Below are 25381 nucleotides of genomic sequence, written 5' to 3' on the forward strand. Positions count from 1 at the left end.
GCTGTGCTTTGGATTGATGCAAAAAGACACGAGAGTGTGAGAAGCAGCTTGAACTACCTACCTCCTCCCCATCTAAGGTGGAGCGCTGGCCTTCAAAATTAAAAACCTGAAAAGGAAGTGGGCAGTAACCACAGAGGACAGTACATATTTTTGCTTGGCTGTGGTGTTTTCCCTTGTCTCCCTTGAGTCTAATTTTGATGATGAGCCTGAAAAAGTATCAGCAGGATAGCCATAGAGGAAGCCTTTTTTGTTATTGGCTTGTGTCGATCTCCTTATCTGCTTGCTCATTATAACCACATTAAAGAAAGCACTAGCAGAACTGCAAGATGGATTTTACTGTTGCTATGACTGCAAAAATATGATGGACATTTGTGCAGTGTCCAACAACTTCACTTCTTTAAGAGAGCTTTAAAATGTTAAAATGATGATCCTTCATGCTGCTCTATAATTATCAAGCATTTCTATGCTTCCATTAATTTTGGATGAGGTTGCAGATACAGACCTTTTATTAAAAAGTTGCATTTGTTTTGCACACTCTGGGTCTTCTGTACAGACTTTAGAGTGCTTTATACAGTATATCACTTCTACTCAGAGCCTACATTTCACTGTCTCTTTGAAGGAAATTGAAAACACAGTTCTTACTTTTTAATGTCTTTAAAGTATCTAGTTTCCTAGCAAGCCACTTCTCAGTGATACTTCATACATTAATGATTCCCTTCATTAAAGATTATGTGTGAAATCCACAGACCAGCCATTTTAGAACCAGTATTTTAGCCATTACTATGAAAAGCCATGCACTCGTCTCATCTTAATAGAGTAGCTGCTGGCACAAAAAGTCGGACAATGATGTCATGAATCAATATTTTATCAAAGCTATTTGACCTTCTGTCAGGATCTTATAATGACCTTATCATCATAAAGAATTTATGCATCTCTATTGTATCTGTTATTTTTTTAATCATCACTTCAGCTGAGGTTATATTACTCCACTTTTTCTATCAGCAAAACACAACAATCCACTGAATAGGTTTCAAAGAATTCTGGTCCAAGGTTTTTGTCCAGGGATGAAGGAACAAATTAAAAAGGTTTTGGTGCAGATCAGTACATGATATTTCCTGTATTGTGTCATAACAATTAAACCTGGAGACATGAGAAGATATCAGAGAACTTCTTCCCTGGATCATTTTTTTCACATTTGGCCTTGTGGAGAGCACACAGACACATTTTTGAACTGTCTCGACATCACCATGATGCTCAAACATCTCAAAATAAAACATCTCCACTTTCTGAAAACTACAAATTCTTCTCACGATGAGTCATGAAAACCTTGTTTGACCAAAAGTGCATTGCAGTCACTTCACTCATATCATAAATGAAACATCCTTTACAACATTTAACAAGGAAAGAGGCATTTACAAAAGAGAAGATGCAAAAGAGAAGAAAACAAAGGTTTGTTTAACTGCAGTTGAAACGCAGCATTACTCTCCCTGTGTGTCTCTCTCCATGGTGCTGAAACAATAAAAGCCAGACTCTCTTTGCCCCAGTCACAATCTGACTTCACAGCCGCAATCTGTCCCCCAGAACTTTTTAGCATGTTTGCATGAAGAGCTCACAAAGATGAAGGGCTGTCCAGGCCTGATATTAGAGAAGACGAAAAACATGTGACAGTTTCCCCTACAACAACTCTTATAACACTATTGCAGGATTTAAGGGTATTTTTCAGAGAAAGTTTGGAGGTGGTTGCTAAAGACCTAACCGTTCCAGTGTATTGTTTTAAATTGCAGATTCAGAAAATAGAGCAGCATTGGAGGTACAGTTTTGTAATGAGATTTGGACATATGATGGTGAACTTGTCAGCGTTTTAACATCTTAAAGATCTTTTTAAGATGTAAGGCAACAAAACACTTCTTCAGTTAACATAATATACTTCTTTAAGAGTGACATCTAACAAGAATATGTATTGAATTAATAAGATGACAGCACACCGCAAAGCAAATTTAGATAAACACACATCCTTTGTCAGCTGCAAAGATAGGAGACACCCTGGTGTGAATCCACTCTCACAGCAATGGGCACAGATTAGCATACTGCTAGATTCTTCTCTGCTAGGTATGAGCTAATGATGCATGACAATCCCTCGGGCAACACACATAGCAGCACCACAATCCGTTTTGTTAGAAATGTACATCTTGCTTTAAAGTATTTATTGGATGAGGCTGAAGGTACTACAAAGTAAAAGCTGCTTTCTATACTTTTTTATAAAGCCAACTGGTTTAGGGATTCTCTAAAAAAAAAAAATCTCAGTCAAATTGGGGAGTATTGTATAACTGCCAAAACAACAGAGCGGCCATGTGTACAAAAGATATCAACACATTTGCATTAGGGGGAAATGTGTAAGGCACAAAATTCTACCTCACTCTAGGAAGGGAGCATATCTTTTTCATTAAATTATATTCATTGAACATAAGAGGAAGGTGAGCGCACACTCTATCAAAATGTATTGGGAGCAAAGAAGAAATTGTAAAGGGTTTTTCTTTTGCTGAGCATGCAGACACTGGAGCTTTGTTGTACAATGACCAGAGAGTGAGCCAGGAATAGAGAGCAGGTGACAAAGGGAAGAGGTAGACGGAAAGGAATAAAAAAGCAGGAAATGGAGAGTTTGTTTTCCTGTGTGAGAGAGATATAGGAGGAGAGAGATCACCGGTGCATTTGCAAAGTACATATACCGAATGCATGGTTGGCTTTCTGAGAAAAAATTGATCGAGCCCACATACAGAATTACTCTGTTGTAAATTAACTCCAGCTTGAGTGCAGATACAGTTAGTGGGGTGCGGTGTTCCAGATGAGGGAGTACTTAAACACACTGTATGCTGCGGTATTACAGACTATAGAATAATGGACACACTGATAAGGCACCCTAACTTCTGAAAGAGGATTATAATGCTCTAATCTGGGAATACATTTGCTACTGTCTGATGATGACATAGCCTCTGTGTGCTACAGCTACGATTTTTGGGACTTCCAGCACAGCCAGCAGTTAGCAATTACAGACTCCTGGGCAAGACTCCTTTTTTGTGTGTTGCCATCATTGACAGCCCAATTTGCAACTCCAGAGGCAATAATGAAGTTGGAGTTGAGAGATGGCATCCAAGAGTGGTTTGTAAGCTGCATTTTCATGCAGATATCTGTTAATAGTAAGGTACTGAGAGGACTTTGATTGATTTTGGCAACCCCTGTGGACAAAGCAGTACCTTTCATTTCTTTGCTCATCTCTTCCATTACATCTGCAAAAAGGTTATTCTTTTGACGGAGTTATTACTTGTGATGAAGCTATGAAGAATACAAATTGAAGCTGTTTTTTTCATTAGCCCTGTCTGACACCTACCTGATAGTAACAGCATTGAGCAGCAATATTAACCATGTAGGAATAGCCAATCTTACCTCCAGTGGTCTTGTGTGGTGTTATGAGTCATAGAGAGGCATCAGTATAGATATAATTCTGTTTTGTTTAAGCCAAAAACTTCCCATAAGATGAAGCTGCATTGGGGGACAGCAGACGCATTCTGGGATTGAAATTGTTTCCATGCATGCAGTCTATGGCTGTTTCCGAAACGGCCATCTACATACTACCTACTAATGTAGTAGGCAGTAGGTATTGCCTACTACATACTGCGTTTGAATTTAATATGTAGTATGACTGTTCTGTTCGATCTGTGCTGCAGCATGTTGGGCCAGATGTCACTGAATTTCTGGTTTCGGAAAGCGGAAGTAAACAACGACCAAGCTGATAGATAAACTGCTTCTTTAGAATCCACTTATGATTTAAAAAGTTAAGAAGTGGTTTATATGGATTTTAATAATTTTCACAGTACCTAAAAACTGAGTTCCCCCCCGTCAAAAAAAAAAAAAAAGAAACATAATGCATTGTGGGAAACAGTACGCGAGGCAGACTGGTCCGATGCATGCAAATTTTCCTGAATCAGTACGACATCCAGGGAGTTTTGGCATACTGAAGATTTTGCTCTTTTTCACATACTACATACTGAATTTTGGCCAAATCCATACGTACTGCTAGTATAGTAGGCGGTTTCGGAAACAGCCTTTGTCTACAGTCAAGCTCGTAGATAGTACTTATATGACAATCAGACCAGAACACTTCTGATATCAAAATCCTGTCAGAATCTATACATAAACTAAATTAGAGTCTGAAATGCTCAAATATTTTGGTTCATTTCCTGAACTAGAATTTAAGACCAAACATTATTTTTGTGCTGCATTGTGATGTTGAAATTTGAGGCTATTTTCAAAATCAATTCTCACCAAGGTACATAGTCTGCAAAGGAAGTTCTGATCAACAAACAAAATAACATTTGCAGCTGGATAGAACTGAATCTATCCAGCTGAAGATAACTGCCTATGACAATATCCCTCACATGGACCTCATCACATGCACTAAAAGCTTAATCTGACTTGTTAGTCAAGGTAGCCTTTTAGTGTCACAACAAACAGTGACACGCAAGTAAAACTTTATTTATCTACAAGATTACTAATTACATGGGTAAGTAACAATGGCTTACTTTTACTGCTCTGCCCTGCAGCAGCCTGAGTGCCTTGTTATTCCATGTTTCCATAAACTAATCTGCTGAATGTCAATTTTATATGGATTGTGAGTTTAATAGGTTGCAGAAGTGGTCCGGGGGAAAGCGCAGGATTAATACACGGGCTTTTATCAGACCACAGAGGCAGCTTCAGCAGCGCCATGTTACTATGGCTGAAGGGAAAAGACGACAGTTGTGACCTCAAGTACAGAAATCCATCTTTTGTTGAAATGTATCAAGAGTGATGTATGGACTGCAGTTCACAGAACGCCTAACGCAGCCCCCTTGTATCGACTGTATGTGGCTGTCCTTTTTTCTTGCACCATGAGAGTCAGTATGTAAAGCAATAATCCAAGGTGACATCTGTATGTAACATGCACACCAGGAGGGAATATCCTTATTGTAGTACATATATGGCCATTACAAAACAAAGGGTGAAACTTGTATATGATTTTTCTTCATATAAATGACTGTTTGTCTCACCTTAATAATTCATAAAGGGAAGCGGTTTAATGAAAAAGAAACTGAATCATCAACAAACAGCAGCATAAACCTATTGTGAGCCTTTTTAGCTGGTTATGAAGCAGACTAGAATTAATACTGGAGCCTTTATATGAGCTAGAAAGCACAAAAGCACAGACAACTATCAAGAATAAGACTGATTGTTTCTACATAGCTGCTTTGATGTCTGTCACCACTACCATCAAGTTGATGTCAGACCAGAGCGCCTTTGTTTAAGATTTCCAAGAAAAAGATACACAGTGAGTGATATGTTTGACAGTTAAAATATGAGAGTAAGAGGCCCAAGTTTAGCTCAACTGGTAGAGGATGTGCCCCACATTCAGAGGCTGAGCTCTTGGTTTGCCTGCAACCCTGGGCCCTATGGGCATGTTGTCCCCACCCTCTCTTTTCATGTTTCCAATCTATATCTACTGACCAGTCTTATAAAGGCAAAAGCAGAAAAAACAAACAGTTCTGGTCAGAAAAGTCTACTTTGACATGTACAGGAAATGATTATCAAAGAGAGACGAGCTAAAAGTTCCTCACAGTAGCTTTAAATGACCCGAGCCAAGTTGAATGCCAGCCCTGTTATATAGCTAATGGATTATGCTAAATTGCAGTTATGTGATCTGACCCACCACTGGAGCAGAGCATGTTAATTATTACTTTAAAGTCTATCATGTGTATTCCAATCCAAAGTGTTTATGTTGATTATCAGGTTGGTGAGGAGTCTAACATACATGTTGCCAGTTGTTCTTGATGACCTGAAGTGATTTTGTGGAAAGTGCACAGACAGGCCTGCCAAAGTGTGATGCAGAGAACCTCAATGAGATAGCCACACCCCATGCACTCTCCCTGTCTAAATTCTTCATTGCAGTGGGTTATAATTTATCACACACCAAAGAGAGTGAAAGCTCTGACTTTGTGAGAGGAACAGCAAGTTAATGATGTATAAGTGAGTGTGTCACTGTGTCTGCAAGCGTTAGAGTGACGGAAAGGCAGAAGCGAAGCCGCAGAGAGGCAGACTCTGCATCTTAAGGCCTCTGTCTGTGTGCGTGGAGCCTTTATGATGTAAACTGAATGTAACCTTTCTCCTCTCACACAGCCCCTGCAGCGGGGACTGGGAAGCCCTGGCCCCCCTGGGAGCCGGCATAGACTAGCATTCATCTGAGGCTCAGCTGCTGCGTGTTCAGGGTGTCAAGTGAACCCCACCATGTTCCCATGCAGAGTGTGGCACAGAGGGACAGTCAGAGCCGGCTGGGTGAGTCCACTTGGTAATCAAGCCCTGCATAATGTTGGTCCCAAAACTGGACTCTGCCTGAGACACACTTTGGGGAATATCACTCTGGAAATAGGGAGAATGAAAAGAAGCTCTAAATGCCAATGTGAAACAGTTTCAAATCTTATCTTGTATTCCTGCACACTCACAGCACTTATTATGTGCTGAAACATCCAGCCTCTCGGCGAGCCTCTGACCCCACTTTACACCATTTATTGCCGTAATTATATGTGCTCTGTGTTACTTCACCTACAGGCATGTTATGATGGTTGTTACTTCTTTGGTTAATGACAAAGCAATTTTGAAAAAGCACTCTCTCAATAAATTGCATTTATATGAATATGATTTCAAAATATCCTCTTTAACAAATTGCCCAGTGTTATAAAAAGACATTCTCTTCTGCGATGCAAATGGATCCTCTATGGATATGACTCTCTGTTCTAGCTGCAGAAGCAGCTTTCTGACCAGCTCTTATCTTTGTTATTATGGAGTCTGAAACTGCCTATGGCTGTTTGAATCGGTCATCACAGCAGGGCTATTTCAGGCTCAAATACAGCCTTCCTGGTAGCTCTTTTAAGGGAATATTTCAGTTTATTGTTTGTTTATGACGCCGCTTTGGACACTTTCTCCTCAGTCTACCTCTGACACACAAAGGAAGATAAAGCTGGGAGAAATTATTGATGTCTTTTGTTTTTTTTTAAGCAACTTTTGTTTAAAAAAAGAAAACAAATCTAAATTTGTTTTTTAGGTTTGTCTTGAAGCCTTTCCTCCAAAATGATGTATGACTGGAGGAATGGACAACATTCTCAGACCGATAGATTGATGGCTGGAACTATATGGAAAAACTAATGAGCAGTGAAGAATACAGAATCTCAGCAATCCATGTTTGATGAAGAAGTCTTTATGTGTGTCATGTACCAGTAATCAAGCTCTACATTATTAATTCACACTATCTTAGTGAAGAAATAAGGAAAACTGCTCTACCAGGAGGACAACTTTTCTGGGGCAACTCAGAGCCAGTAGCCTAAATTGTCATGCCTTGTTATGAACTTGCATATATAGAGCTGTATTTGCCCCTCTTCCTGATTTCTTATATTTTTGCATATTTGTCACACTTAAATGTTTCAGATCATCAAACAAATTTTAATACAGACAAAGATAACCAGAGTAAATACTAAATGCAGTTTTTAAATGAAGAACATTATCCAAATCACCTGGCCTTATGTGAGAAAGTAATTGCCCCCTAAACCTATAGCTGCTTGTGCCACCCTTGGCGGCAACAACTGCAGTCAAGTGTTTGCGATAATTGGCAATGACTCTTTCACCTTGCTGTGGAGGATTTTTGGCCAACTCTTTTTTACAGAATTGTTTTTATTCAGCCACATTGGAAGAGGATTGTAAAGAGTTGGCCTAAATTCCTCCACAGCGATGTAAAAGACTCATCGCCAATTTATCGTAAGCGCTTGATTGCAGTTATTGCCGCCAAGGGTGGGGGTCTAATATTAAAATTTGTTTGATGATCTGAAACATGTAAATGTGACAAATATAAGAAATCAGGAAGGGGGCACATACTTTTTCACAGCACTGTATACAGGGGCGATTCTAGGATCCAATGTTTAGGGGTGAGCACCCAGAGAGCTGCCCGGCCGGGCAAGATTAATTTCACTGTTTTGTACATTTTAATGCAATTTCATTCCCACATTTGTGAAAGAAAAGTATAACACTTTTTGGGAAAGTCTGTGACTAAACCATCAAATCTGATAAAGGTTATTTAAATGCTGAGCCACGGCAAAAGAGATATTGGAATCATAAAAGAAACATATGGTAGCCCTAATTTCTGTGGAAAGACAACTCATTTTGATACAGCAGCTCCTCAACATATACATAAACAGTATGTATGTTTCTGGAGTAAACCAGACCCCTATAGTGAGCACCAAAAATACCAAAAATTGACATTGGAGTTATTGTTGGGACTTTCATTTGAAATGCAATGCACAATATGTAAAACACATTAACAGAAATGGACGTGTTCAATGTTTTTCTCTGCCTTTTTCCTTCTTGTCTATATTATATCATTTGATACGTTTTGGAGCTGCTGTATTTTTGTTGTTAAAATATTATGTTTCAAACAAGGTTTTGGAACTTTTCTAACTTGTTAAAACAGACATGTAATAAAAAATAAAAAGGAAAAAAAACTCTCAAATTTTTGGAGTGCTTCATCAACCCCAAAAAGGATCTAGAAAACGCCTATGACTGTATATATGTGCTTTTGTTGTGTATTTAAAAAATCTATTTGAAACACTTTTTTTCCACAAGATTTTCAAGGTTTTCTATGATTTCAAACCAACTTCAAATACCTTTCACAAATTAATGTAAAGCCCCTTGGAGAAGAAGGTGAATGTAATCAAGAAGTACATTAGAGTTATATTTTGATTCTCTAAACCTGTGACAATTACAAGCATTACACCCTGCAACCCATTTTAAGCCCAGTACTGACTGATGGCGTTACATGTTTTAATCCATTAAGAGGGATGCAGCGTTAGGGAGCAGGGCCCTGTGTTGAACTGCATAAGCTGCGCAAGGTTTGTGGCACAGTTCAATCATAAAAATAAGTCTTTTCTGCTCTGAGCTTTCAAGGATGTTGACATCCACCACAGAATAGAGTCACTTCCATTTAACAATACAGACATTTAACAGGACGTGTGAAGATGACACTCGAATCACAGGCACAAAATGAGTCTTTAATGAGTGCACTCACTCAATACGTGTCGGATTCATGGAAATTAAACATCCTCCCGACACAGCTAAATTCTCCTAGGTGAGGTATTTTAGTTTTATTGAATAAACCGAAAATGAGGCAAAATCAGAGAAGGGCGAGGATTGATTTACTTAGAAAAAAAAAATCTGTATTTGATTTAGCTGCTAAAGACACTGATACAGTTAGGTTACACAATGAGTGAGAAAGCTAGTTCTTCCTGTATTCACCACATGAAGAGAAACTGTGTGCTTGAAATACTGAACATAGAAGAATAACACTCATGGATTGACTTCCCATGTCGGTTGTCACAGCATACAGTTGTGCTCATACGTTTACATACCCTGGCAGAATTTGTGATTTTTTTGGCCATTTTTCAGAGAATATGAATGTTAAGAGAAAAACTTTTCTTTCACTCATGGTTAGTGGTTGGGTGAAGACATTTATTGTCGAACAACTGTGTTTACTCTTTATATATCATAATGGCAACAGAAATTGCCCAATAAAAAATCATAAATTCTGCCAGGGTATGTAAACTTATGAGCACATCTGTATATTAAGGGCATCCTGAAACACTGATAACATATGTAAACTCTGGCTGCAGAAATATCTTTAAAAGAATATTATTATTATTGAGATAAAGATTAGAAGTACTTGTTGTGAATTTGTTTAATTAATGTAAAGTGTCTGGTCTGCAGACTGATTGAAAACTCATAATACGGTAAAAGCAGAGCTGGAATGTCTTGGCAAAACTTGTTAATTACTATTTTCTGTAAGCTCAGTAATGCTTAAAAAGGAATCTGAATCAACAATGCATCTGGTGTACACAGGCAGTCGTAGATAAACACTATTCATTTAAATCCACAGAGTTCCTATTGTTTACTCACTTGAAAAGGAGACTGACAAAAGCCATCATAACTAATAAAATGAATTTGTACAACTCACACAGAGAAAAACAATGGCCTGCCTGATCTTACAGTTGCTGTGCAGCAATGCTAGATTGCATCCTGTAACTTCCAATCTCAGACAATGTAATAGTGGTTTGAAGTCCTTGGTGGACAGAGTGAGTGCAGTGTGTTTTATAAAGGTTTGTATATTTCTCTCTGACTCTGTTAGTCAGTGTGACATTGGCAGAAGATTGAACTCCCTCTCCAGCAGTCAGTGTTTGCAGCGTGAGTCATAAGAGACCGTAACTAATCATGAAATAACCTGTCGCATATCTGAGAGAAACTGGCAGCATGGCTTGTATTTTCCAATCTGTTAAACATAGCCTAGCATAGCTGTGTCTGTTTGCATTCTAATGAGCTATCAGCTTGCATTAAATTATCCTGATCCGTGACACTTCACCCAAAGGTTACAAGAGGTCAGGGAAGCTGTGCTGAGTGGATTTAAATGGTGAGCAGGTGTATTTGGGGAGAGCAAATTACTGATTTCTGGCTAATGAGAGCATTAAGTCACTGGGTACTTCCAGTGTTTGCAGAGAAAAAAATAACTTCAATCTTAACCCTGAAAATAAGACTCAAGCATGGTAGCAGCTCTGAGAGTTTGCTCTGCAGTGCTTGTTGTTAAAAAACAACTCATTATTGGAATGATTCAACACAGTGATGGAAACTTTGAACTCATGGTTGTGCTATATGAAAGTCAAAACAAATGAAATGCAAGTTGGGGAGTCAATGAGCACTGGTTGTTGCCCTTCAAAAATAAAGAAGCAAAAACAAACTAATGTTCCTGCAGTCAAAACAAGCAAAAATCCTTCAATGTTTCCTGTACGGTCATTTATGATGCACTGCCAAATAAAGCTATAGAGGGGATTCCCCAAAGAATGAACTGCAGCCACTAATAGCACCAGGAACTGCACATTATTTTCCCTCTCTGTCTGCATTGTCTCATCGTCCAATTTAAATGGCTTACTGCACTAATTATATTCAAGCCCATACAGTTTGCTCTTGTTTTGGGTATGAATGAGGAGATAAGCCAGTAGCATCTCAACTCTCTGCTGCACAGAGCTGCGCTGTGCACTGTTCTCCTAAAGGTGCTCACTTACTTTGTTACTCTTTGTGATCTCTTAGATTCAAACAGAACAAGTGTTTCTTACATATGAGACGTTGTGTTGATCGACATGTTAGGCTTCAGAGTGTTTTGAGGATTTTTAAAGCAGTAGGGGATACCAGGGTTTGTTGTCACACTTTTTACTGCTTTGTGGATTGCTCATCATCAAAACACCTTTCAATAGTCATTCCTACATTAGATTGAAGCTTAAGGTGTTGGCTTGAAATGTGTATCCCTCTCATTTTCCAACTCATTGTAACAAAGAGGCAATTAACTATCAAACCCTATCACGGGGATGGTTGTCACACACTATGGGGTTGGTTGTCACAATGGTATTTCAATGGGAAAAATCTTTAAAAAAAGGCAAGAAGGCAGAACTAAATTTGAAAGTTTAATTGCACTGACAAGTGATAGGCCTACATAACTTAATGCATTTTAACATAAAATGAGCAAGGAACATGAACAGGAAACACATCTTTAGGCCAGCCTATATAACAACATAAAGATTAAAACAAATAGGCCGAACAATAATGGCCGACTCAACTAGGCTACATGCAGTCACTGTCTGAGTTACAGTGATGGCAAATGTAGGTTCTGCACATTCTATCTCAATTCACCATGCATGATTTTGCCAACACAGGGGTTGGTTGTTACATGTGACAACTAACCCCAAAGAAAATGTGACGACCAACCACAACTGGAACTTTTTGCTAGCATCAAGGCTAACAACCATCTAACAACTATTTAGTTAGCTAATAAAAATCTAAACTATAGCTTTTCCCTCACACTTTGTAAGGGTAACACTTGTTTTGTTATAAACCCATCCTTTAAAAGCCTAGAAGAAAAATACTGAGGAGCTGAATATTTACAATTTGACATGAAAAATACAAAATACAAAAAGTCACCTCAAGTTCAGCTGTCTTACTCCAGAGAAGACTATGTAGGTGAGCTCTGATCCTAATTCTGGAAATTTGAGAGACAGTGCCCTCTGGTGGCGAGATATAACGAGTGTGCCAACCAACCCGTGTGACAACCAACCCCGTTCTCCCCTACTCATAATTTGATCAGTGACGAGGAGTATTAAAACTAACATTTTCAATTTTACCGAGCAAACGTACTGAGTTTTGGTAACCCATGTTACAAATATTACTAAAGTTGAATATTTGAATGGAGCATTAATCCTTCTGTAGTTCTTAAGTCTCCTTTGAGCAATGTTTTAAGGTATACTGTAGAACGATATAGCAGTCTGTTACTCGAAAGGGTTAATACTAATTTAGATGCCAGTGTCAATTAACACCTCTGTTCACAGCTTTATGCAGCTATCACCTGCTTTTAGCAGATCAGCAAAGTGACAAAATTGCTTAACCCCAGAGAGAAGGAAAACACAATTTTGGGAACATTACAATAATGATAATAAGACTGTAGAGGCTGTGAATCTTGTTTGTGCTGCTATCTCCAAGTGTTCACCTTCCTTCACAATGTTCCTACTCAAGAGGTGATGTAACATCTGACTCCACGGCCCTGCTCCCACTTTTAAGTGTGGTCAGAAGTGCAACACAATTGAAACCCACAGCAAAACACCACCTTTTATGCATAAACTTCAACATTAAAGTGTGGTAAGGTAACGTGCAATATTTCTCTGGATATTGCATTGGCCAGAATAAATATCAACATACTGTGGTGTGCAAAACCGGGAGCACTTCAAGCATTTCTAGCTGAACAGAAATTCATTCAGTCAGTGTTTACCTGAATACCTGAGAGGGGCAATGATTGTCGAGAACATTACTATCCAAACAATAAACAGCATTGAGGATTGAGGCGATTGGGACAGTGGTGCTCATACTGGGAGTGAATTCATGAGTGCTCTAGTCTAACACTGGTTTGGAGAAGAAAGAAAATCATGTACTTCATTATTCCACCGAATTCAGAAACTCATCCTAAGTGCTCCAGCCTTCTGCAGTGAAGAGATTAATAAATGTGTTATATCTAAGAAGAGGATGTCTCTGCAAAAATTAAAAAAGCTTGGTCTTTCACGTATCAAAAAAACAACAACAAAACCACCCTTTGTCCCTGCTCATGTTAAAAATGATACTCAATTGCGGCTTGATTTTGATAAAACAAGGAAGTAAATATGATTAGATGAGTTAGTTGAGAGGGTAGACTGCAGTGTTCCCAAAATATAGATAATACCTGGGCAGGTCACCCAAGTATATTTTTGGCTCCCCAAATAAAATGGGACCGTCACGCTGTTCTTTTTGTATCACCATCCATGATCAGTGAACAAGAGGATCTCTCATCGCTCTCTGCCCCTCTCATCGGAGGACCTGCGGCATCTAACGCATGATTTGTGATCACAGAGTGACGTCCTTCACTACCTCCCTCCGGTTAATGCACTGATTGAGGCACAACAAGCCTTCTTATATCTCTATTTTTAAAGTTATGTACAGCTGGTTAGGCATCTTTATAAAGCATGCTGCTGATGAATATTGTCAGACACTCAGACACGTACAGAAAAGAAAAACAGCAGGGGGTGGGTCAGGTGTACAGAGAGGAGAGCTGTCTGTTCTGAGTTTGAGTGTTGGAAAGGTATATAAGGTAATATAAATGGGGGTGAGTATTTTACTATTTTTCGACTTCACCTCTTCTTTAACTCTATCCCCTGACATTTGGAGGAGATTCTCTCACTGAAGAGATCTGATTTGTTGTCCTTTCTGCTTGTTTTATATTAGAGCAGTTAGCACAACTGTGCTGTCAAATATCAACTGCAGTCAATTTGATAGTTTCAGATTAGTACAACGGTGGAAGCATTCTATCAAAAGAATCCCAGGCTCCATATCTGTAACCGATGGTTGCTATTAAGCAAAACAGATTGGCTCATATGAACACAAATCTCTCCTCAGTTTTTCTGTCCACATGGAACTAAATTACTTTCTTAACAGCCTCATAAACAGTATGAGCCAGTGTGTCAATTTCACTATGATGCTCTCAAAACCGCATCCTTCAGACATTTCAAGATTCAAGAATCATCTAGTTTTATCAGCTATTACTCTTTTCTGAAAACTGGTTCCATCATTTTTACAAGATATAGGAAATACAGGTTAACTCAGTTGGTATTTGGATGTTTAGTGTTGTAGCGCAGCACTGCCTTTCAGAGAAAAGCCTTTAAAATACCACACTTAAGGACAATAAAGACATTTTAATGTGAGAAGCTGCAAGGACAGAGATGCTAAAATAAGTCAAAGGAGGAATATTACCCTCAGGTGCTTGACTTCTTTTCACATCAATGTAAATGTCAAAAGTTTCCCGCTCATGCCTTCAAGGCTTCAAAGCTGTAAAAATGCTGTGAGCGGTCAGACATTGACCTGTGGTGAATTTCACTGGAGGATGAATCTTTAGAATTTTTTTTATTTTGGCAAAGAATTACACAGATTAACGCAATGCTGCTTTTAAGTCACGAGTTCACTTTTATAACCCTGTGAGCTTAGCCAGTCAATTATACAATTCGTTCCTTCCTCCATAATGTAGCTGTGGGGAGCTGCGCCAGCAATCCTGGGCTCCGGGTCTCCATATGACTCACACAGAGCAGAGATTTGGCAGAGATGATCATGATAGGATAAACTGTTTCTATGTTGAGCAAAGCTGATAAAGCCAGGTGGCAGAGATGATGGTGAAGGCAAGTAATGAAGAAACATGTAACTTGATAAGAAAATTGTTGCACAAGCGTGCAAGATTTCTGGAAGCCTATAATTACAGTGGTTGACAAAAATAAGTTTGGTATCATGAGATCAGCCTTTAACACACTGCAGCAGACCCTCTGCATCGTTCTGTTTGGACTCCAATCAACAGAAATCTCACCATGAACACTAGTTCAGGTGCTACATGTCAATATTGTGTATCTAACGACCTTAGCATCAGATTCTATTAATATGAGCTCACATTTTGGATATAATTTCTACATACACTGTCTCAAATATGGAATGCATTCAGATACCTGATGATAACTATGGTTGTGTGGGACCGTGTTGTCTTAAAAGTGAAGATGAATTAGAGACACTTTTCACAGCTCTGAAAGGTAATTGGCGTTGATGGAGTCCATTACTGTAATCAGTCAGGAAGGGCATGCAGTGAACAAAGACAAATGACTCCGACATATATGCAAGAGCTGGTTTAGAGTTAAAAGCCAAATCAACTAGTGCATATCTGCAGATAACAAGCGAAATATTGTAATCGCCCTCAGAGGTCTTATGGTAGTCTGACATTACAGATGCACAGTGCAGTCACACCAGGGTGGGTGTTAGCATGGTAAATTGGGCTATTTGCAAAAAAAAACAAAAAACACCAAAGGCAACAAAATCGACCTTATTGCTTCTATATGCAGAGGTATAAATATGGAAGAATGTATTACAGTGGGTAGGATGTAATTACACGTATGCTATATACGGTATGCTGGAGGCAGAACTGGGTCATGACTTGGAGTCGACCCCCTCACGTTAATTGTAGGGTGTTAACTGAAGGTCACTTTTTCATGATAACCCCTTAGCATGCACTGAGTGTGGTCAAGTATAGAAGGTGATTAGATGAATCTTCCTACGGATCGCCACAGGTTCCCAAAGGCTCCAGTAATGCACCAATTTGTACAAGCTGTACTAGATTTGATATCCAAGTGGATGAGACTGTAAAATAAATAACCCAATAGGAATTAATCATCCTCAACCTCTACTTCAACTCTGTAAAACTTGATCTTCAACACTCCAGCATGCTGTACCTTATGGTACATATTGTGTAATATGCGTACCCTGGTGCCCATTTGCAACAAGACTACAAAGTCAGCTGGATTGAAAGTACAAGAGAATGAATAACATGCTGTATTACGATGCCTGTACACACACTTAGTATGCAGAGATCAGATGTTTCACAAATTCTAACCTGTTAAAAAGGTGAGTTTAAAATGACCGTGTCCCAGGAAATGGACCCAAAGGAAAGAGGTCCTTTTTGAAGATCACTGACGTACGTGTTGTTAGTTATCCAAGTCTCTTACAGACACATACGCTTCAATAATTTAGGTTTATTTATAAAGCACATGTAATACAAGTGGTACTGTGCAGAAAACAATTAAGAATACATGAGAACAGGGGTATCACAAAGATTTAAAGATAAAAATGAGAACTTTACCAAACAGAAATAAAGTATACAAGCAGCCTATGTCGGACAAGAGGACTCAAATACTTGTGTAAAGAAGTATGTTCTGAGCTGAGGCTGGAGAGAGTTGACTGAGGTTTCTTCAGTAACAGGTGGGATAAGGACTACAGGCTGGTCCCGGTGTAGAGATTTAAAGGAGGAGAGGTCTAAATCTGAAAAATGTTCAGTGTAGGAGGCAACTAGATTTTCTTTATATTAACACTTTAACACTTTATATTAACTACAAATTTGGATTCACCAATTACAAATGAGCTATTATGGTCATTATAAACCAGTTCTAAACCAGTTCTGTTTTGCATGCAGCATATTTTACATAAAGATGTCTATGAAGACTTCAGCATTGATTGATTTTGAATATTAGACATCATTAACGTCATAAACTTAAGTCACATTTGTAACATTATTATGCTGCTCACCACTCCTTTACGTTTTCTCAAAATGGTGACCGTGATGGCCGCGCAGAATATACAGTGCTCAGCATAAATGAGTACACCCCTAACAGCTGGTCTTAAATCTCATTAATGAACTCTTTGTAAAGCATAAAAATGTTAGAATCACAACCTGTAAATGTGTTTATAACTGGTTTATAATGACCACAATAGCTCATTTGTAAGTGGTGAATCCATCATTTATAAAGTATGAACAAAGAGTTAGTTAACACATTATAGAGAGTCATATTCATGAATAATAAAACATTTATAACTGTGTTTGTACATGATATATAAATGAGTATTAATGTATGAACAATGCTTTACAGATGATGAGTTAAGTATTAATTAATGCTTAATTAATGCTTAACTAATGCTTAAAAGTGTGTAGTTAATATAAAGTGTTACCGATTTTCCTACTGCTTAACATGACTGTCAGCTGTAAAGGCAGAGCCAAAGATCATGCTGAGGGTCATAACAAATGGCTTTAGGGAGGTGATCAGTTGCAAAAAAAAGAATGACTTCAGATTTGCTCTTGTTCAGCTGGAGGTAATTTTAAGCCATCTAGCTGCTTGAGCTCATAAATGGTCCAGACCATTGGCTTAGTTGGCACAGACTCAGAAGTACCCCATAAGCCTTTTTTCGGGTAGGTCCTCATGCTATGAGTATCACTGTGTTTTCTTGAGCCTTGGTCCCAGGGAGGGAGATTAAGTCTGAACTTCTATCCTGGATTATCCTGGTGGCCTATGGGACACACTCATAATCGACAAGACTGCACCTGGAGCCAGGGTCAAAGAAAAAAATGGGTTTGATTGAGCACTTATACATCACATTTCGTGACACTAGAGTACATTTATAGATGAGTGGATTCCTGTTTTCAAAGACTAAACATTTACATAACGGAAACAGAAGTACAAAATATAACATTAATATTTTACAAACTGCAAATCAGCTTTAAAAAACTCTTTTTTTAAACCAACAGAAAAATCTACTCTACGGTGCGCTTCACTTTTTACTTGTACAGTGTCTGCAAAAAGGTTTACATAAAGCCTCCTCTACAGCTTAGAATCCTTTGATAATAACAGCTGCCGCTTAATAATACAAACTCCATCCAGCCTGTTCGAGGAAATGGAAAGTCATCGTAGCTCAAGCACATACAAATGCTTGCTAACTGCCACATGAAACAGAGAAGGAAGACAGCTTCTGTGTAGAGCTGTGTTACTGTACCTTGTCTGGATGCCTGGAGGCTACAGCCTCAATTTACAGTCTGCCTCTCTTCCATGGGAATTAAGCAATTCAAAGGAAATGTTGACTTACAGATTAAAGACGAGGGTGGGCTCCTCTCCGCAGAGCGCTGATGGGTGCTTGCACCGTGGTTAAATAAAGCCACGTCAGGTGGAATCTTACATTTTTGTCATGTGTGGGTGCATATGTTAGGACAGGGTGGGAGGACACAGAAGATGTTTGGAGAACAAGAGGCAGGAGCAGTTGTGTCACATTTGCTTAAAATCATCAGTAGCCCATTGTGTGTTTTAGCACAACATTGTTTGTATCATGTCATGGGATGTAATACTTTTGTCAGTGCTGTCATTGTTTTTTTTTCAGGGCTAAATGGAAGTTAAGTAAGGTAATTCTGTGCTGTACATTTTATTACACAGGAATAATATTGGTGTTTGCTTTTGATTCGTCACACTGATACATCAACACAAGCAGGTAATAAATATGCCAAAACAATATTCCATAACTACGGAGGTTAAGCGATAATTACACTGTCCATATGTTGACAAGGAGGTGCTGAAAATTGAGCACAGAACATCATTATATATAGATGTGTGACTTTGGGGATGAGACGATGACCTGGAGGTAATTAGCACAGATGTTTGTAGCATACATCGTAATTGCTTTCTGTATATGAATATAAATATACCGAGGCACAAACCACCTAAGGATTCTTAATTGTTTCACAAGCTTCTACACTTGTGCTCTGTTTCTCTTGAGGATTTTGAATTTCAATACCAAGGAGGGACAACCCTCTCATCTCTGTTTAATGCTTGTTTCTTGAAATGTGTATCTCACCTTCTAGTGTAAAAAAAAAAAAAGAAGAGAGATATGGCAAAGACAAAAGTGACAAAAGAGGATTCTTGTGAGGCTGTAATGTTGGCGAGATAAACAAAGCAGCAGATTGCAGCACGGATAAGACAGCCTTCACCCATGAATGCCGATAGTTGGAAAACCTTCGTCCTGCCTACATATTTGTTTGTGTTTTCGCATTATTATCACATCTTCATTCGTTTTAATGCTTTGATGATGGCTCAGTGTGAAGCATAGGGCTTGTTATTTCCTCTGCATTGGGCTGATATATTGGTCTGACCTTTGAGATCAGCCAGCCATGCCATTTACCACCTGCATGATGGAGAGCCCAACCTGAACACTGCAGAATGAAAACTAAGAAATGCTGCAAAGGAATTGTGTTGTTTTGGAAGTGTTACATTTGCAGTTAATTGTTGGGTAATTGTCTTGTTAATGCAGAAGTAGACCCCAGAGTTTCTCTAACAGTTGCATGGATTGAGATTATTTTGTTTTAAAGCAATGCTCAGTATATGTAGAGCAATGCTGTCTGACAGTGAAACTTACAGGGTGTCTTATCTTAATTAAGTGATGGGGAATATATCAGGAGTAATTGGGAAATGAACAGAGATTTTTTTTGCAGCGTTATAATTTGAAAGATTTGCTGTTGGCAGGTCTTGTCAGAATATTTGGTATTTAAAAATGATATTGACAGACCCATATTTTACACCATTGAAGTCGACAAAATTTGTATTTGATATCCTTCAAACAGCGAGATCTTGCCTCTGACTCAAGCAACCAAATACTACAGTACATACATTCATGTTAGCAACACTTGTTAGGCAGAGTGCTGTGAAGGTTTAGCCCCAGGCTGCCATTTGAAATTCTAGCTCGGGAGGTGTGGCGTGCATCAAAGTAGCAGCAATTACAGGAAAAAATTCAAGAAGAAATTTTCTGATGTATTTCATATGATCTCTGGAAACGTTTTTTATAGTATCCCCTTTGAATGTGGGAAACTGCACTCCAACATGTAACCTCTCGCTGCTGTCATCTTCATCAAATTTAATAAACATGTACCCAAAGTATCAAAAGAAGAAAAAGCTGACTGTCTACAAATTTACAGGCTGTCATCGTAAAAGATACTCAACTGCAATTAATGCATTGAAATCATCCAAGACAAAGACATTTTGTAAAGATTGGGATATTTAAAGCTTTGAATATCACATTTAGAAAGCAGCATGATACAGGAACAGACGATAATCATCACAGCCTGCTGTGGAAGGCTTTCAAATACGTACTTTTTTTGTCCTACCTACATCCAAACATCTGCTTTTAAATGTGTGTATTGTTATATTCCCTTTAGAACTCAGTTAAGTTGTGCTCAGTTTTGTAAATATGGTACAAACGGCACAAAGAGAACTCCAAACTAGGGCAGCAATCTCCTTTTAGTCCAGTGTGCTTTCCTCTTGCTCATGCAGAAAGCAGCATGAACACCGTAATATAAATTTCATCCGGGTGCACGGTCTTGGGACAGTATGGGATGTAATAGATAAAGACTACAGAGGACAAACTATTGATTCTCAGGTTAGATCGATAGATTACAGCAGCAAGAACATTTGGCTGTGTGAGTAAGTTTGGAGCACAGGAAACAAGCGAATTAATGACAATCTGTTGAAGAAACACAGAGGAGAAAAGCAGATTTCTGAATAGAAAGCAAAATAAATAACTAACATAAATAATCATCCTTAAATATAGGGGGATATATACGCTTTGAAGTATTTGTCATATTACAGAACCATGCAAACATGGCACTTTTAGCTATTGCTGCTATCAAATTATCCTAAAATTGCCCCCCTGCTGAGTCTAATGTCTTTTCTATCTTAAAACAATACTGCAGCACATTTCAATAATGATTACCACAAAGGCACAATTCTTGCAGTTATTCTAAATGACTACAGCAAATGAAGCTTAACTTGCCATGGCCACTGGACCAATAAGCTTAATGTTAATCTCTTGCTATTATAAGTATGAAAAGCTTCCAGTAAAAGTCAAGTCTATTATTTTGGACATAAAGGTCTCTTTATGGCGAGAGCAGCAGTCAGACTAGAGGTTTTCTGAAACCGGGAGCCATCACCGTTTCAATTTAATTGCAGCAGATTCCTCACTTTAGAGGGATGCTATGGATTCATGCAAAAAACAATCTTACTGAGAGGTTTATGTCAGAATTGGAAAATATAGAGCCATAGCATGCTGAGGTGTTTGCATTCAAATTCTCTCCTTCTTTTGGAGAACTCAAACTGTACAACGTTAGCAGAGTAACAAGGGGTTAACTGTGTATCACTAAAAGAAAGGCAAGTCTTTGATTAGAAAAAAATGTATGTATTACTGGAGAGAGGTCGATGGATCATGTTTGGCGTTATCAATGCTCCTTTGTTAATGGCACTATTTTAAGAGCTAACAGATACAGTCTCTTTGGTACTGATTAACAGTTTTAGGGTGTAAAGTGAATATTGTTTACCTGCTTGATATGAATTCAGCTCATTACATTTAAACTGAGAAAGAGGGAGAAAAAGAAAGGGACTTACTGATAAACTACATTAAAGTAGGCATGACCAGGTGGTTGTTACATGAGAGTCAAGTATGTGGATGTACTTCTATTCCTTTTCAGCACTACAGCTCACCAGGTCGCATAGCATGAAGTCAACACGCTGCAGACGCAAACTAACCCCAAACTCTTGTTTGCAGAGCACCGTACCTTGTTGTAGTGACAAACAATGGTATAGCTGGCTGGCTCTCTTGCTTACACAGCAAAGAGATGTGATATGCATGAGTGACATGATGATTGTCATGCACTGGGTTATATCAGATTCATTTTTAAAAAGCGAAAATGATGGATTCACTGTAATGCATTTTACAAACCAGTCAGCGACTTACCGTGAAAGCACTGCCCTGTTCAGCTGAGGCATGGATGTGGTGGAGGCAGAGCTGATAATATTGAGGTGATAGCCCACATACCCCGTTATGCCTAATAATAGGCTGTTACGTTCATTCAAGGTACAGTGTGTAGAAATTGACATATTTAGCAATATCTAACGGTCAGATTCTAGAGTTTGTTGTTAAAGGGACTGTGGCCTCCGAGGACAAGAAGCTACTGTGATACATGATGATATGATCCCTCAATTTTCAAGTTTTTATCATCAGAAATGCAATCAATACAAACTCTATAGCGCACAACATCTACCACTAATTTCTTTTCTTTGTCTTCCAGCAGGTACATTTAGCATGGTCAGTCACCAATACAGTAACGTAAAGTTTGCTACTTCAGGAACATGGCGGTCCAAGAAGGGTACCCACGCAACTGCATATATAAAGGCTCATTGTAAATTAACAAATCAAAATGAATTTTATATTCATCTGAGTATACACCAATTTAAACACACATATTACATTCCATTTCTACCAAGTCTGTTCTGCTAGATACTACACACTGTACCTTTAAGATCAAATTTAGTGCTTTGTGTTTCACAATGTAAAGAATAACTACTGTTTGTAATATTTTTTCAGAACATGGTGTTAATGTTGATTATAGTCATACTGTGCAGGTTTATGATTCCATTCATTAGTGAAGTGACTTTTACATTTCTGGATGAGGCATATCTGTACTAACATACATTAAGTGCAGATAGCCCCCCCCCCCCATTCAGAGCCTCTAACCCAAAGATGAAGTGATGAGCAATGTGTCCCCTCCAGCTAATCTGAATGTATATTAACATGTTTCTAAAAAGGCTCACAGTGCCCCATCTACTTGTCAGAGATAGAAATGACACATTTGTGAATGAAGTATTTATCCTCTCAGCATTACGCCGTTTAAAATGTAAGTGCTTGTATAAATTTCTAGTATGCAACATGTTTGCCATGCAGGGTCAATCTGCACAAGGTCGAAGTTAGTCAATGAGGTCTAGTAAAAGATGGATCGATCAGGTTCTAAATTATTGCAGTGCTTTTTGAGTCTTTTTTCAAGATCTTTTATACTACTCATCGCTTTCAGAAATAAACCCAAACATACAACAAGTCTTTGGTTTGATTTGCAACCACTGAGGTAACAGTTGATCTTTATTCATTTCTATATTGTAAGAAAATTAACCTGCAGATTCTAGAAGTTTTCGGAGAAAATAGGCTACCAACTTCAGAGATGAACGGGTTGTGTTGCTTCTGTTGTCAAAGGTCAGTTTTGTTTGGTCTTGTCGTTTAAAGAAGAGCAAGCGAGATGAATCTGTTAAGTCTGCAGTTCATTGAACCAAAAAATCACAACAACTTAGATCAGTCTTCCACACGTAAAAGGTCACAAATAAAAATGAGAACCAACGCTTTTCAGTTTTTGTGACTTCGGTTGCACATTTAATTTCTACCGCAAAATTTCTTGATCTTATTTGTGAAAAATATTGCACACTTTCATCCTTTAAGGTCCTAAAGTCCACTAAAGCTAAGAACCCAAAGTAGTCACTCTTTTAACTGAGTCCGCAAGCAGGCACTTTTTTATATCTTTGAGGTCATAAATGTTGGAAAACCTCGGCCTTGGATGTGTAAACATATCCCAAAGTTAAAACATAGCTCTTTGGCCATTTTCTGAAACAAATGTCAATTTAGAGGAAACACTATGAACAGACTGGGTAGCCAGTTGCCACCAAGTCCCACTGACATCCACTGTGAGTGGACTTGAAGGGCAGAGTTTTAAAAAACCTAAAACATAAACCCGTCATGATTTAGATTTATAGGCTTTAAACCAACCAAAGACTCACTTCATGCTTTAACAAGGGAGTTTTATATTCATTGCTTATTATTTATGTGATCGTAATCATAAAACATAGTTGTGGCCGGCGGACAATCTAAACCACTGTAGCGCTTCTCCACCTTTCTACCTATTCAGGCGTAACAGAGCTGCACTTACGGTCGCTGCAGAACGGTCCCCCGTAGGTTGTCATGGTGCAGTCGCAGGAGAAGCCCTCCCACAGCTGCAGACACACTCCCTGATGGTGGCAGGACTCCTCTGTGCAGGTGGTGCTGGGACCTGCAGGGGGTTGACAGCAGATGTAACCAGGTGCTGTCCTCTCCAGTTTATTTATGCATCTTCACTGCTACCCAAAAGGAATAAATACTTCATAACTGGCCAGTCATTATTGCAAAATAGGACTAGAGACATGAATCTTTTAACAGACACTGTTAATGGGGAGTGGTTTTATTACTTGTACATGTATTTAACAAGCTCCCAAAGAAAGCAGGTCAAGCAAGACAATGTGACAGTTCCAACAAAGCAGTTTAGACTGAACTAGCTTTTGAAACATGCAAGCGATGACTGGCTAACAAAGATTTAAGAAACACCAAAGAGCAGAGGTAATGTTAACCTAAATCTCAGCTGTGTCTGTCTATATTTGTGTCTGGTTGTTTCTGCCAAGCCAAACCCTCTACAACCACAGAGGCTCTAAAGTAATAATCATTTATGCTGTGTGCAGAATCACTTTCTCATGGGAGGGATTAATGCTTTTTGTATTTATTTTGGAGACCACTATGAGGCCACAGCTGTTTTCTAATCATCAAATCTCATCTTGGCTTTGCTCATTCATGCTCCAGAGAGGAAGATAACTTTTGATTTTGGAGACTCCTTGACCTTTATCTAAGTGTCACCCTCAAGCCAAACTATCAGCGCACTTGCGTAACCTTCTGTCAAAACTGTTGCAGTGATTCCTGCAGAAGTAAAGGCTACCAGGGGAGAGAAGTTGATACTGTTAAACCTTGGCAGCAATCTTACCGGGTGATTCTAGTTGAAGTCAACCTAAGCAGTGGGACCTCTTGACTACTATGATATCATCGCATGCTAGCATGTATAATCAAACAGTTCAAGAAGTGGCTCTGAGATTTTTGCACTATGAGGAGATCAAATGAAAGAAGTGATACACAGGTATTAATCTTCCCTGTGTGTTTCCTGTCTCACCTCCACAGCCGCGCTCCACCTCCCCCACCTTGTGTAGGGCATCAGCCAGCAGTTCAGGCAGCCTGCCGTTCAAGTCCATGGATGCCAGGCAGCCCTTGTAACCTTCCCGGGATGCTATTAACCTGGGCAGGCTGCTGTACATGCTCTTCCCAACACCGCCAATGTACAGCTCTCCTGTGAGATGCGTGAGAGAAATTCCTGTTAAAAAAATCGTATTATTTCACCACAACCGAGTACGTTGTTGGCTCCTTAAAATAGAATGACAAGCATCAGAGGTGTTTCTTATAATCTGTCTTCGAAATTATTAAAAATGTAGTGACCATTTGATATACAACACAGAACTGAACTTCTTGGTAACATCTTGCCTCACATTCTTAAAGTTACTGATTGTTACAAGTCATTGTCACAAATATTAATAGATGGAAAGTCATCCCATCTGTCTGTATGTATTAATCATTTCAACACAAACAAAAAAGCATATGTATTTATGTATCCTATGGTCTCCAAAATAAAACA

At 38.8% G+C, this 25381-nt stretch overlaps 1 protein-coding gene and 1 long non-coding RNA gene across 2 annotated transcripts in view; one reads left to right on the forward strand and one right to left on the reverse strand.

The window, feature by feature from the left end:
• nrxn2a (neurexin 2a) overlaps nt 1-25381 on the reverse strand; it is a 149187-nt gene that overhangs the window by 43216 nt on the left and 80590 nt on the right. Inside the window, exons 15-16 of the mRNA XM_034683753.1 lie at nt 24866-25039; nt 23825-23944 (exon numbers count right to left, since the gene is read on the reverse strand). Coding sequence (XP_034539644.1) covers nt 23825-23944; nt 24866-25039 — 294 coding nt within the window. The remainder of the gene's footprint in view (nt 1-23824; nt 23945-24865; nt 25040-25381) is intronic.
• Nucleotides 6236-25256, forward strand: LOC117812811. Its single transcript, XR_004631272.1, has 3 exons — nt 6236-6360; nt 23804-23974; nt 24874-25256. It is a non-coding gene; the product is annotated as an uncharacterized LOC117812811 (long non-coding RNA).

Source organism: Notolabrus celidotus, chromosome 5, assembly GCF_009762535.1.
Source record: "Notolabrus celidotus isolate fNotCel1 chromosome 5, fNotCel1.pri, whole genome shotgun sequence".
NCBI lineage: Eukaryota > Metazoa > Chordata > Actinopteri > Labriformes > Labridae > Notolabrus > Notolabrus celidotus.